Below are 14,252 nucleotides of genomic sequence, written 5' to 3'. Positions count from 1 at the left end.
CCCATTGCTTCTCTGTGTGAGTCCTCTCTCCTTCTCCTGGTATTAACCTTGAAAACGTTGGGTTGTCTGCTTGACCTTCAGGGTGCCCCTTCAGGCAGTATTTACACATTAAGTCTCCCAAATGGAATGTGTTATGTGGAAATTCCAGCCTGGATTCTGGCCTTTCCACGCAAGTCTTGTTTTGAGTATGGGGGCAGGGGGAGGTGTGTTCCTGGAATTGCTCCCAGTTCTTTTGCAAATCTGGCCTTGACAGTGAGAGTCTATAGTTCTTCGAGGGTAAAAATGCTGAAAGCTAAAATGATTGTACAGCCCGCATTGCTCAGGACTCGTCAGGGCTGGGGCCAGGGGATAAGGGATTCTGTCACCTGCAGCTTTCAGGGTCCAAAGTCAGCCCCTTAGTACTTGTCCTTCAGGAAATCCCTTCCTTGGAGACCTCACCCTACCCCTTTCCCTCTTCCTAGCTTAAGCCAAACCTTCTCTCCAATCGTTTTCTACCTTGCCACCCCTCTCTCTTCGTTTCTGGAGGAAAGCTCCCTCTTTGGTGAAAGTTAGAATCATGTCTCAACATGGACCTGCAATTCTAAGTTTGCCTCCAAAGAGGAACGGCCTAATAGACTGAGAGCGAGGCAGGCAGCCCTAGAATTCCAGTGTGGGGGCTTATTAAGGGGCTTACTCACAGGTGAGCCGGGGTGGTGGGAAGACAAAGTGAAGTCTCGGTGCGTCTCAGTGGGAGGCAGGGGCCTTGATGACCTTGGTGAATAAAGCTGGCTCCACACCAGGCCTCTGAACTGGGGTCACGCCAGCTCGCGCTGCGTAAGTGTGATTTGTGAGCAGAACCGAGCTCGCAGAAAGCGGGCGTGTCGCTGTAGTCCGCGCTGACAGCCTATTTCTCCTGCAAGACACCAGTCACAGTGCGGTCTCACCTCAGTGCAGTCTCACCTCCGGGGAAATGATGGTCCCCGTGGAGGGCTGGACCTCAGTGACCTCCATTGTCTTCTCTAGTTGCCTAAATACAGGCAGCAGGGAAGCCATGGCAGTGGTGTTTCAGGACTCATCTGCTATTTCAAAGCATCTTCTTTGGGGAGATAGGCTACTATTAGACTACTGAACATCTAGCTATCTCATTCTGAATGTGAAGCTGGGGAATGGGAGAGCGGGGGGGGGGGGCGTGCAGGGTGGGGAGGTACCTGGGCCATACTCACCCTTCTCCATTTCTGGGGAAATGTGCTCTGGCTCCTCCCAGGAAAGGCTGCCAGTAGGGATTATGGAATCCCTGACGAAGGGCAGATATCTTTTTAAGAGGCAGAAACCACTGGAGCCATCAGAGAATTCTTTGGAAGCTTTCAGTATCCTTACGAGGCATGGCTCATTCTTAGAGGGGGAGCCGGAGGCACCCGAGATCCAGCGCGGGGGTGTCCCCGTGGCGGGGTGTCCCCGTGGCAGGGTGTCCCCGTGGCGGGGTGTCGGCTGAGTCTGTGTCTTTCTCTGTGCAGGCTACCTCCCTAGCAGAAGTGCTCTGCCTGACTGCCTTCTTTGGGAGACTTCTACATTTTGCCAAAGTCACCCCTCAGACGATTTTCTGGAAGGATACAAAAAACATCTGCATCATGGTGACTATAGTGGTGAGTGTTTGTTGTTTTGGCTTCAAGAGTTTGCAGTCAGAGACAGAAACCACAAAGAAGAAAAATAGATGGACTTGCCTCCGTTACAGCAACGAGCGCGGACTTTGCCAGAGCAAACACCATGAGCACAAATGCAGGCACAGGACGCGCTGCAGAACAAATATGGCAGATGGGACTGTTAGGATTTTAACACGACAAGGGCCCTTTGAAAGTTCAGACCATCTCTAGGTTAGGAACACCTGGCTTATCAGACAGCTCCCCGTTAACGTCAAATAAATAACTCACTTTGAAATGAGTAAAACAGCCCCTACTCAAAGTAAATGCATCAGCACAATCACCTCCCTTGTTACGGTGCAGCTTTTAGTTATTTGAAAAGGCTTCAACCTTTTCTTGTACTTACCCAAAAAACCTGTCTTGTCAATTCTGACTCATGGCACTGTCATTGATGACTAGAGTCGCTACATAGAGTTTCCAAGGCTATACATCTTTACCCAGGTAAACTGCTTCATCTTCCACTCATGGAGGTGCTGGTGCGTTTGAACCGCCAACCTCTTGGTCAACAGCCCAACCCGTAACTCACTGTGTGACCAGGTCTCTTTTCTTCACACACTAAACTAAGGCTAAATAAGAACTACTATATGTACCTATTCAACATATCTACAAACTTAACTCAGATTTCCTTAGAGTTAAAGACAAAAAAGTAGATCTCATTCATAACCCAGGGACTATCTGCAAAAGAAAAGGCTAAACCTAAACCCATCTCACTGCTATCAAGTCAATTCTGACTCATAGCGACCCCCCGGGAATCACCCTGGGCTTTGCTAGGCCGTATATCTTTATGGGAGCAGAAAGCCTCATCTTTCTCCTGTGAAGCAGCTGACGGCTTTGAACTTCAGGCCTGGTGGTTAGCAGCTCACTATCTACTACATGATCTACTCCGCCACCAGGGTTCCTTCAAGAAAAAGGCAGATTAAGAAAAGGTGCTGAAAAGAAGAAATATAGAATGGCCAATAGGAACGATGTTTCACTTCACACATTAAGAAATCAAAGCAGCAATCGAACACTGTGTGACCTGTAGTCCAACATTAGCAAGACTGAGCGCAGACAGACCTGTGATACACGCCTGGGAATCCTTCAGTGGTGAAAATGGTTACTGCATTTGGCTAGTAACGGAAAGGTTTAAGTTCATCCAGCATTGTCTTGGAAGAAAGGCCTAGGATCTGTACCCCCCAACCAGCCATCACAAACCTTACACAGTGCAATTCTGTTCTGGTACTTGACCTAGTCCTTTTGAGTGTAACCCCCTGATGAGAGTTTGTCTTTTGTCCCAGATAGACTGAAGGAGATTCTACATTTTCACAACCTAATGGGAATCTCATGAAAACATTGGTTCTGATACAGTGTATATGGGGGTATTGAGTCAGTAGACTTGGGATGGACAGGCAGAAAACAAAACAAAAAACCCACACTGGTTTGAAGCCCTGCCCAAGACACACGGAGATGCCAGGAGTTAGAATCAACTTGCCAGGCACCGGGGTGCCCAGTGACTGGTGGGAAGAATCAAGCTCTTTCTGGAGGGCTGCTTGGCAGTTAAAAAGCCTTCCCTCTGCATTCTTGTGCACCTGGACTTCCATCCTGGGACTTTAAAAGAAGGAAGTGTTCAGTGAGGTAGCCACAGGATTGGCCTGGGCCACGTAGTCCATAGTATCGGACAAGTGGACACATTTTTATTTCTGGGCAATAATAAAGCAAACGCCATTACCTCTGAGTTGATACTGACTCTGCTGTCTTAGATAAAATGTGGCATATTTGTGCTGCCCTTTAGAATAGTATTAAATGTCAGTGTGTATGTTTGTTATCAAGGATAGATGCTATCAAGTCACAAGAGCAGATTACAGTACAGCTGGATCACATCTTCGTTAAAAAGAGAGAAAAAGGTTATGCATTCCCAGAAAAATGTGAAAGGGTACGTGCCAAGCAGTTAATGGTTGTCTCTGCGAGAGGCCAAGTAGCACATCGGCCAATCCTCCTGTAATGAGCAGAGAGGCTACTATGGTGATTGGATGAGGATAATTAGCATACAGCACACCAGCCAACATGCTTGAATCATGGTCCCTTGCAGGCAACCCAATGCTCGGTTTCTGTCTCTGCTCTCTGCTGGGCTCATCTATCCACAGAGCTTCTACACACGCCTTTGGTACACAGAGGTCTTCTCTGCACTTATTTGCTCCGACTTGATGCTCGAGTCCACATCAATTCAAACACAACGGAACAAATCTACCCTCTTCTTCCTGACCAGTTTCCCCCTCTGCTTTTGGCTGTGGGCACTCTGTCTCTCGCCATGACTTCCAAAATCGTTGGCATGGTGCCCTCTTTCAGCACCCCCGCAGCCAGCCCTGCCTGAGCTTCTCTTGATGGATCTCTGCAGGGATCTCTGACCTGTGTCTCTGCTGAGTGTCATTCTGTTCATACACACGGTGGGGTCCAGGCCACGTCACCCCTGGTGTGAACCACCACGTGTACTTTATGTGCTGCTGCCGGGTCAGTTCTCCAGGGGGTTAATTTAGATCACGCTCCTCCCAAGTTCAACATGCTTAACACTCTCAGACTGCGAGCATGCCGGCTCTACACTCTCTCCCACCATGTCCCTCCTGGCTTCTCTGCAGCTAAACCGACCTGCCTGCATTCCCGCGTGCCTACTAGATAGCCTTCCTCTGCACGAGGGGCTTCCTGAACTTCACTTTTTGGAGCTTCTGTCTTTGCTTGAAATACCTCTAGGAGTACACTTGTGATCCAAAGCCAAACTCAAGCCCATGGCTATCAGGTAGATTCCGACTCATAGCGTTTCCAAGCCTGTCCATCTTTATGGGAGCAGACCACCTCATCGTTATCCCACGCGGCACCTGGTGGATTGGAACCACTGACCTTGTGTTTAGCAGCACAATGGTTCTGCTAGAGCACGACCAGGGTACCATGTGGACACCATAATGCTTGGTGACCTGCTTGCCTGTTCCTCTGGGGAAGCCCCTACCATCCCTAGGTTTGGAGCCTGGCATTGCAGTGTATGAGCCTCACCTCTGTGTTTATGTGTCCTCTCTCCCACTGGGCGGAGGACTCTCTCTCACTGGGTCCCCAGAGCCTGAAAACCAAGGGATCTGAATCAACACTTTTGATGATGGTGGATTATTTTTTTTAATTTAACAGTTTTGTTAACATATAATTCACATATCAGACAATTCAATATTTCAAACATCTTAACAAGAGCTGTGCAATAAATACCACAATCAATTTTAGAACATCTTGCTCGTGCTCATTATCATAAGCTCCCCTCTTGCCTCAACCTCCCCTGCTATAATGCTAAGAAACTCTTCATCCAATTTCTATTTCTATAGATGTATCCTTGATTTTATATAAAGAAAATAAAGAACAAATTAAACTGGGGAAAAACTTCAATCTAAAAAGAAATCAGTTACAATTGATGTATGGATGGTTTTAAGTGCTGTAAGAGCCCCCAATAAAATGATCTTTTAATTTAAAAATTAGACAATAATAAAAACTAGAACAAGTTTGAAATGGGTCCAAAAGGGAGAATAAATAATATATTATATTTTAACCTAACTACATATTACATTATTCCACTTCCAATGCGCTCTGATAGCAAGGCTGTTGACATCCATGGTCAATGTTCAGAGGGGATTTACCAGAGGTTTAATCCGCAGAGGGATCCTATAAGTGGATTTTGGGCTTTTACTGTCCTTGGGTGGCAGGTGGGGGTGGTCTTTGCCTCATTTGGGTATCAGAGTTTTGCTGGCTTCATGAAATGAGTTTGGGGATTTACTTTCCCTGTCTATATTCTAGAATAGTTTGTGGAGAATTGCTGACAGCTCTTCACTGACTGCCTAATAGAATTCCCCTATAAAGCCATTAGGTGCTGAGCTCTTTGGGTTGGAAGTTTCCTGATGGTTTTCTCTATTTCTTCTTCTGAGTCTGTAGAGATTTTCTACATCTCTTTGTTAATTTTCATGGGTGGTGTATTTCTAGGTAGTTGTCAATTTCTTCTAGGTTTTCAAACTTGTTGGGGTATGGCATTTCATAGTAGTGTGTGTTTTGTTTTTATTTCACTTGGATCTGTTGTGATGTCACATTTTTCATTGCTAATTCTAGATATTTGCATTTTCTTTTTCTTTGTTAAGTTTGCCAGCAGTTTGTCAATTTTGTTCATCCTTTCAAAGAACCAACATCTTATTTCATTGATGTTTCCATTGTTTTCTGTTTTACAGTTCATTTATTTCTACTTTGATCTTTCTGATTTCCTTTCTCCTGTTGTTGGGCGTTACTTTTGTTCTAATTGTGGGAAGTGTTGTGTTAGGTGCTGATTTTGGATTTCTCCTCTTTTATTTGTGCATTGATTGTTATAAATTGTCCTCTGATAATTGTTGTATCCCAAGGTTTTGATATGTTGTGCTATTGTTCTCATTTGTTTAAAGAAATTTCTTAATTTCATCCTTTATTTGATCTATTATTCAATCGACTTTTAGTAGCATTCTGTTCAATCTCCATGTGTTTGGCTTTATGTTCTTGTTCTTTCTATTATTCATCTCCAGTTTTATAGAGTTGTAATTTGAAAAAATGGATTGTAGAATCTCAGTGTCTGAATTTATTACAGCTTGCTTTGTGCCCTAACTGTGGTGTGTTCTAGAGTATGTACCATGTGCATAGGTGAAAAGTGTAAACTGTGTTATTGTCAGGCAAAAGAATTTGTATATGTCTAGGAGGTTGAGCTAGTTAATTGTATTGCTTAGCTCTTCTGTTTCTTTATTATTTTTCCCCTGTTGGTTTGCCTTATCTTAAGCATGATATACTTATGGCTTCCACTTATATTGTTGATCTATTTCTCTCTTCAACTCTGTGAAGGTTTGATTGATATATTTTGAAGGCCTCCCATAGGGAGGGGGCTTATATGTTTAGTGTGATTATTTCTTCTTGTTCTATTATGCCTGTAATCATTTTGCAGTGTTAGCTCTTGTCTCTCGTTTTGTTGTTTGCCCTGGTCAGTCTAACCTTGAATCCATCGTACCTTGAATCCATCGTACCTTGAAGTCAGTATTACCGCCCCTGCTCTTTTATAGTTGCCATTTGCTTGGTAATTTTTTTCCAACCTTTGATCTGTTTGTCTTTGAGTTTAAGACGTTTCTCTTGTCAGCAGCATCTAGATGGATATTGTTTTCTAATCCAGTCTATTACTCTCTGTCTTCTGATTGTTATGTTTAATCCATTGACGTGTAGTGTTTTTACTGATGTATGTGGGTCTTTTTCTCTCATTTTGCTGTATTTGTTTGTTTTTCTTGTTTTGTGTGTGGTTTCATTGGTGTCCTTTTCCCAACTCTAGTTCCATGTTGTTTTGAGTGTTACTTCCATTGTGTTGGTTTCTGAGTGGTGGTGTTCTGGATGTTGACCTCAGGTTTGGCTGCTGCTCTTGTTGATTCTCTGTCCATAATGATCCAGAAAATATTTTTTTTATGATGCTGGTCTAATTTTTAGGAATTTCTTCAGTTTTTCCTCATCTGGAATTATATTTTCCCTCATACTTGCGGGAGAATTTTGTTAGGTATAGGATTCTTAGTTTGCATTTTTGTTTTTCCTGATTTGATATATGTCACCATTGTTTTCTTACTTGGGTAGTTTCTGCTTAGAAATTTTATGTATATCACCACTGTCTTCTTGCTTGGGTAATTTCTGTCAGTTTTTCTTTGTGAGTGACTGTCCTTTTCCCCCTTGCTGCCCTCAAGATTCTCTCCTTTTCCTGGAAATTGGAGAGTTTGAGTTTGATATTTGGTGATGCTATTCTCTTAGGATCTGTCCTGTTTGGAGTTCTCCCAGCGTCTTGAGTAGTTCTTTTCTCCTCATTAGTCACGTTGGAGTCATTTTCTCCCATGATTTCTGTACTATTGTCTCCGTAAACGTTTTAATTTGTTTTAATTGTAAAACGTTTTAATTGTTCATGCTCAGGGATCCTGATATCATGTAGGTTGTTTCATTTGGTACTGTGGCACTTTATTCTTAGCCTCTTTGGATTCCTTTGCTTTTAAAAACGGATTTCTCTTGTTTGTAGTCGCAGTAATTGTCTTTGAGTTTGCTGCATTGATTTTCCTTTTCTTCCGTTCTATCACTCTGGTCTTTTACCGTGTCGTCTAATTCAGACCAAGAGAGTTTATCTTGCTGTTTCTATCCTGGTATTCCTTTTAGTGTAGGGGTTCTGTTTTCTCAATTTCTTTTGTGGTTGTCATGAGCATTCTCCTCTTTTAAAGGCACCTAAACACCATTCTTCTGAATTCTATTTCTGGTAATCCCAGAGTCTCCTTTTCAAAGTATTCCATTGGATTTGGCTGATTTTTGATTGTGTTTGATTTTCTTGAATTTTGGTGTTTTCCTGTGGCTGACTGTTGGTTCTTTGCATTGTGGTGCGGCTATTAGTGGTGTGTGGGCTACTGGGTCATGTACAGGTAGTAACATGATTGAGTTACGGGGGGGGGTCTAATAGGAGTTATAAACCATATGGTAGGAAAATAGAGAAAAAGGAGAGAGATGGGAAAGTGGGGAAGATAAGAGGGAAGAAAAGAGGGTAAAAGAAAGGTAATAATGTAATAATAAAGAGGACCAAAAGTTTGTGAAGTTAATGAGAAATGTATTTTAAGAGGTATAATATGAATTAACAGATATCATGGATATATTTCACGAGGAAAAGGAGAGAGGCAGCTGAAAGAGTTAGTGGTTGGAGCAGGAGAAAAGTATAAGCAAATAGATCAGACCAAGAAGATATATTTAAGGGAGGGAGGAGTAGAATTCAGGAAAGAAGGGGAAAAAGAGAATGGAAGAAGACGAAAGAAGAGAGAAAAACAAGAAGGAAATGAGGAAGCAGTTCAAATGTGCAGAGAGGAGAAGAAAAACAAGCAACGGGGTGTGGCTTGGCTTGCGTGCGGATGTGCCCTCCAAGGGGGGCAGGGGGCACTTAACTAAACAAACAAGCAAACTTGGTTTGAGGGGGTGGTCCTGGACCTGCAGGTATGATTGCGACCGCTTGGGAGGTGTGCTTACCTGGGCTGGGGAATGGGGAACCTTTGGTATAAGGATGTAAGTGGGAAATTAAAAGACAACAAAAAAGGACAAAAATAAATAACACTGCAGGTTAGGTCTGGATTTCTCATCTTTTGGCAGTGTTTGTGTGAGCATGCGTTTGCCATGTTGGGGGGAAGGGGGGGCATATGGGGAGAAAAGATTCTGAAGAATGAAGAAAGAAATTAAAAAGAGGGGAAATGTTGCTGGGGGGATGAGGGTGTCTGCACCAAGCTGCCTGCATGGCCTGCTATCCACCCAGGGCCCCAGAGACCAGAGAGGCAAGAGGTTTGGCTGGGTGGTCTTGGATAGAGGCAGGGGAGTGCACAGAAGTGGCTCTCGCTGCTGGGTAATGGTGAAGGGGGGTCAGTAACAGCTGGAGAGGATTGCTGATGTACAACTTTTAGAAACTTTGGTGCACTTTACTTTTAAATTGTTTTTCTGGCTTCCAGAAGCACAGGACTTCCCTCTTGGGGCCCCTGCAGTGGCCGCTGAGGAGATCTTCCTGTGCGTGTTACGGGGTGGGCCATGTTCCCTGAGTCCATAGTTTAAAAAATTGGATTCTTCCTTTTTTGACCTACATTTTCCTAAAATGTAGTAGGTTCCTCTTTTTCCCTGTCCCCAGGTGACGGCAAACCTGACATTGGTAAAGATTTTTCTGTGTTCTAAATGTGCTAACTTTGGTTATTAAGCTAGCCTTCCTCCATTTTACATGCTAGATTGAAGCTATCCCTGGAAGCTTGTAAACATGTCGTTAACAGCAAGGGCTCTGATGGCAGATGGACAGCCAGGGTCCCAGCCCCCGTCTGCCCTTCGCAGCGGTGTGACCAGGAGCTCGGCGCTTACCTTCTGTACTCAAACTCCCCCACTCACAGGAAGTTTGGGTGTGGTGAGTGGATGACGAAATCATCACAAGTGGCATTTATTATACGACCCATGCTGACTCCTCAAATGTTAGCTACTGTCAGCTCCATGAGGGTAACCAGATTGGAATTATGCAATTCGTCAGATTTGTTTTATCATTTAACACATTGTGACCTTCCTTTTGGGCACCTGCCTTGTCACTTCCTCGGTCCGTTAACAGTGTTGTTCTGACGTGCCTGTCCCATGTCTCTTACAGCTGACCTTGGTTGATCTGATTGTCTATGGATCCCTGGAAGCTATTAACATCCATAGTGTCAGGTGGTCAAGGGCCTTAAGGCCAGTCTTCCTAATTAACTTCCCTGAAAGTCGGCAGGTAAGGATACAACAGAGAGGACAGCGGGTGGTTTGGTTTTCAGTGTTTGCAGAAAACGAACACATTTCTTGCGAATGAAATCGAACTCTGTCTTTGCAGATCCGAAGAGCTTTCCGAAGCATCCGGAACACTCTTCCCGATATCCTCTACGTCTTTCTTTTGTTTATGTTCAACATGCTGATCTTTTCCCTGATGGCCTTGAAGCTCTTTGGAAATCGGTGAGCACAATTCTCTAGAAGTTTCCCATGTTTAGGGAAAACCTTCTGGTGGGAGGATCTGTCACCAGAGGTGATCTTCCTATGCACACACTCCAAGAATGCTCTGGAAAACGGAAACCACAGCTTCCTCTATTTTTGACTTTGTGTTTTTGGTTCCTCTTTAGGGGTCTTAAGACAGTGGAAGGAGCTCCCTACTTTACGGACATCCTGGAGATCATATTGGAGCTCTACGTGCTGGTGACAACTGCAAACAGCCCGGATGTCATGTGCGTACAGCCCTGCTTCACGTGTATGGACCTCGCTGCAGCCAAGTTCACTTGACTGAAAGCAGCCTTCTAGCACTCAAAACCCCTCAGTGCCATCAAATCCATTCCAGCTCCTAGTGACCCTATAGGACAGAGTAGAACTAGCTCCCCTCCGCCCGCCCCACCCCCCACCCCCAGGTTTGTGAGGCTGTAATTCTTCACAGGAGCAGAAAGCCTCGTCTTCCTTCCAGAGTGCTGCTGGTGGGTTCAAACGACCAACTTTGTGTTTAGCAGCCTGATGCATAGCCCAGTCTGCCACCAGAGCGCCTCCTCCTAATAACTTACAGGGCTGAAGGAGAAATGGAGAGATTTTTCTCTTGATTCATACTCATTGCTGTTGGTATTGTTTGTTTTTTTTTTAAAGGAAGGATATAAAATGTTTGCCCAAGTTAAATGAAAAGAAAACCTTGGCCGATGAGAAGATCGTTTGCGTGTGTGTGCATGCGTGTGCACGTGTGCGCGCATCCCGAGTGTGTCCGGTGGCTGGTTTCTGGGGCCCCACTGGGTGGCCTCAGCCCTCCGCGTCCCGCTTCACTGGCGAGAGAGGGCCCACTTGTACTTCCCAGGGCCCTCACACCAGGGACAGACTGCCCGACCTGCTTACTACGTTGCGGATTCCTTTACAAATGGAAAGCAACAGGAGACATCTTTTGAAAAACAACAAGCATTTGAGCTACCTTCTCTAGTAGGATTGGCTTTGAGTCTTCAGTTTTTATACCAAATATACTTGTTGTCAAGAAATCATGTCTCCAAAGTAGTAATGTGGTTTTCTGAGTCAGCGTATCAGGGAGGAGATGGATAAGGGCATCGTCTCCCACTTCCCATCTTTCCCAGTACCTTTCCACACTCCACACGTCAATTCTTTACACATATGGGCATAACTTTGGAAGAACACCTTGCGTGGCAGGTCCTAATGCCCTTCTTCCTACAGATTGACCTGGTTCATAGCGATACAGCAGTGCACAGTGTTGTTCCGAGCAGTTCGCGCTCAGGTTTAGAGATCAGACAGAGCTCTAAGGGACAGTAATTCATTTCTCACCGAATAATGCACTTCTGAGCAGGGGGCAGTCTTTGTGTCCTCCTTTTAGCTGCAGGTCCATGGGTAGCCCTGAAGGTTCGAACTCAACTGTTGATCTTAAAATTGACGGTTTGGACTCCCCCAGCCGTCCACGAAAGGAAGGAAAGGCCTGGCAATCTGCTTTCCTCGACGTTACAGCCAAGAAAGCCCTATGAAGCCATTCTGTGCTATAGCACGTGGGGTGGCCAGGAGTCAGGAGGGACTCCATGGTGATGAGTTTGTTACTGGTTCTTTGGATCAGCTTGGAAGTGGTGGTGCTCACTCTCAAGCTTGGCCCTGGCAAAACCAAGGGGGATGTCCTGCCCCTCACCCTTGGGTGCCTGTGTCAATCTAGGTTGTCTAGAAAGACAAATCCAGGACACTCATATATATGTAAGAGAGCTTTATATCAAAGAGAAATTGTCTATGAAGAAAACATTCCAACTCAGTCCAGATCAAGTCCATAAGTCCGATATTAGCCCACATGTCCAATACCAGTCTAAAAATTCCTCTTCAGACTCACACAACACATGCAATGACACTGAATGCAGGAAGATTACAGGCCAGTGGGTGGGAAGTCTTCAGGATCTAGTGGTGGTAGAAGCATCTCAGTGCTGGCGTGGGTCTCCATATGGCTCCTCCAACTCCAGGGCTCTGGCTCCATCAGTGTAGCTCCATGTGACTTGTCAGCCAGAAGATGAAGTGGAGAGTATGGTCTGGCCTCCCAGTGAGCTATTTATCTGCATTGCGCCTCCAAATCAGGTTTTCAAGCTGCGAACTAACTGATTGACCGGCCAGATTCCACCCCTTCACTCTTAACAGTCTCAAGTTGACACCAGATTATGTAACTACCACAGTGCCCTTGGATCTGCCCCACAGACTGTGCTGCCCCAGATGTGCCAACATCACCCACCAGTTTCCATGAAGGTGGAGTGAGCACTGCTGGTGTGACCACTGTCCTTGGCCCACTGTGGGTGGGACACTAGCCGGCCCCCTCCAAAGGCATCCGGTGCCCCATGCTCAGCTTTGAGTACAAATTTAAGGCACATTTCTGATTCCCTCTGTTACTCTGGGCAAGCTCTTTCCCCTCCAAGGCCTCCATTCAGGAAAACCTAGGGAGGAGATTGGGGTGGGCGGTTCCCAAAGTAACCTCTGCTCTGGAGGTTGGCTGAGTGACTATTTAACGTTAAGATTGGTGACGGCTTAAATATATATATTTTTTCTTATTTTAAGAAAAAGGTTTTCACTGTGAATTCAGTAAGGATTTACATATCAGATCATCATTTTTGTACTAAAAAAAAACTTAACTTATCCAGCCGATAGCTTACCCTGTCCCGCACCCACTTTTTGCCCTCCTGTGTCAGAAGCTGCGGCCCCATTGCCCAGCCTGCAGGAGAGAGGTAGAGTGGAGGAAGGGCTTCCCACCTTTGTGTCCACAGACTATGCACGTGGGGTCCTGTCCATGTCAGTGGATACGTCGTGAGGAAACGGGTGTGGAAACCATGAAACACCGTTGCTGTCGCTTTCTTTCAGGATGCCAGCCTATGACTTCAACCGTTGGTATTCTTTGTACTTTATAACATACATCATCATCAATACCTACATCTTCATGTCCGTCTTTCTGGCCGTGGTCTACAACAATTACAGGAAGCACTTAAAGGTATGTAGCACGGGTGAACTGGGAGCCGGGGCGGGGCAGTGGCAGGGCAGGTGCTAAGTATTCGTAAGTCCCCTTTGCTGCATTGACCTTGGTGGCTCTGGAGGCTGGTTCTGTGTCCTTGTGCCTTTTGCTAAGCAGGGAAATTCCTTACATGTCTTCGTGAAGGCTCTGACCGCGTGTCTGAAGAGATGCTGACGGGCAGAGAATGGAGCCGGGGCAGCGTCTGACCCGTGTCCTCGTCTTTGGTCTTAACTCAAAGAGCTCATGGCCCTTCAAAGGCTTTGTGTACAGTTGAGGCCCAAGGATGTCTTCCTCAAGACTGCCTCTGCCTTTCCCCCGGAAGCAGACACAGAAATGTCTGGGAGCCAGCAGTCTTTCCCCTGCCACCTGCCTGCTGGGTCTCTCTGGAGAGTCCTGGGAAGTGTTGGGTGGCCAGCGGCCCTGAGGGCCTGGGGTAGACGGAGCCTGACATCCACGGGGACATCCCAGATACCAAACTGCCCTCCTTCTACAGTCACCCACCGACACAGACCTCTGGTCGGCTGGCTGGTATTTCCAATTGGATATAGAGACCCCTCTCCTGGGGGGGGGGGTTCTTTAAGGGAAACACAAGCCAAGAACGTTTGATCCTTCCCTCTTTTGAGCTCCTTCTGTTTTTCCTTGTTTAAGGGTGCTCACAGCAGAAGACACATTAAAGAGAGAGAGAGAGAGAGAGAGAGAGAGAGAGAGAGAGAGAGAGAGAGAACTAAACAAAAACAAACTGTCTAAGGAAAGCTTCCATGCTTGCAGCTAAGGAGAAGGCGGTACTGAGGCAGAGACTGAGACTTGGCCAAACTGGGCCTGGGAGGGGTTCGCAGTCCCCAGGCCAGGAGGCTTCTATGTGCTGCGGAGCCTGGGCTGCCCCTGACCGGGGCCAGGCCTCCTAGAGGCCCTGCGACTTCGGATTTCCTCCTCCTGGGTGGAAAGCGGCAGTCCCCGTGTGCGTGTCTGCTGTGCCTCCTCTCCTGTTTCATGGCTGCTCTGCTCCCACCTTTCCCCCA

At 46.0% G+C, this 14,252-nt stretch overlaps 1 protein-coding gene across 1 annotated transcript in view; it reads left to right on the top strand.

Moving 5' to 3' along the window:
- Positions 1 to 14,252, top strand: part of LOC142461342 (two pore channel protein 2-like) — a 47,967-nt gene that overhangs the window by 16,621 nt on the left and 17,094 nt on the right. Inside the window, exons 4-8 of the mRNA XM_075563146.1 lie at positions 1,494 to 1,622; positions 9,856 to 9,972; positions 10,072 to 10,190; positions 10,355 to 10,456; positions 13,086 to 13,212. Coding sequence (XP_075419261.1) covers positions 1,494 to 1,622; positions 9,856 to 9,972; positions 10,072 to 10,190; positions 10,355 to 10,456; positions 13,086 to 13,212 — 594 coding nt within the window. The remainder of the gene's footprint in view (positions 1 to 1,493; positions 1,623 to 9,855; positions 9,973 to 10,071; positions 10,191 to 10,354; positions 10,457 to 13,085; positions 13,213 to 14,252) is intronic.

Source organism: Tenrec ecaudatus, chromosome 11 (genome assembly GCF_050624435.1).
Source record: "Tenrec ecaudatus isolate mTenEca1 chromosome 11, mTenEca1.hap1, whole genome shotgun sequence".
NCBI classification, from domain to species: domain Eukaryota; kingdom Metazoa; phylum Chordata; class Mammalia; order Afrosoricida; family Tenrecidae; genus Tenrec; species Tenrec ecaudatus.
This window is presented reverse-complemented; position numbering and strand designations above follow the sequence as displayed.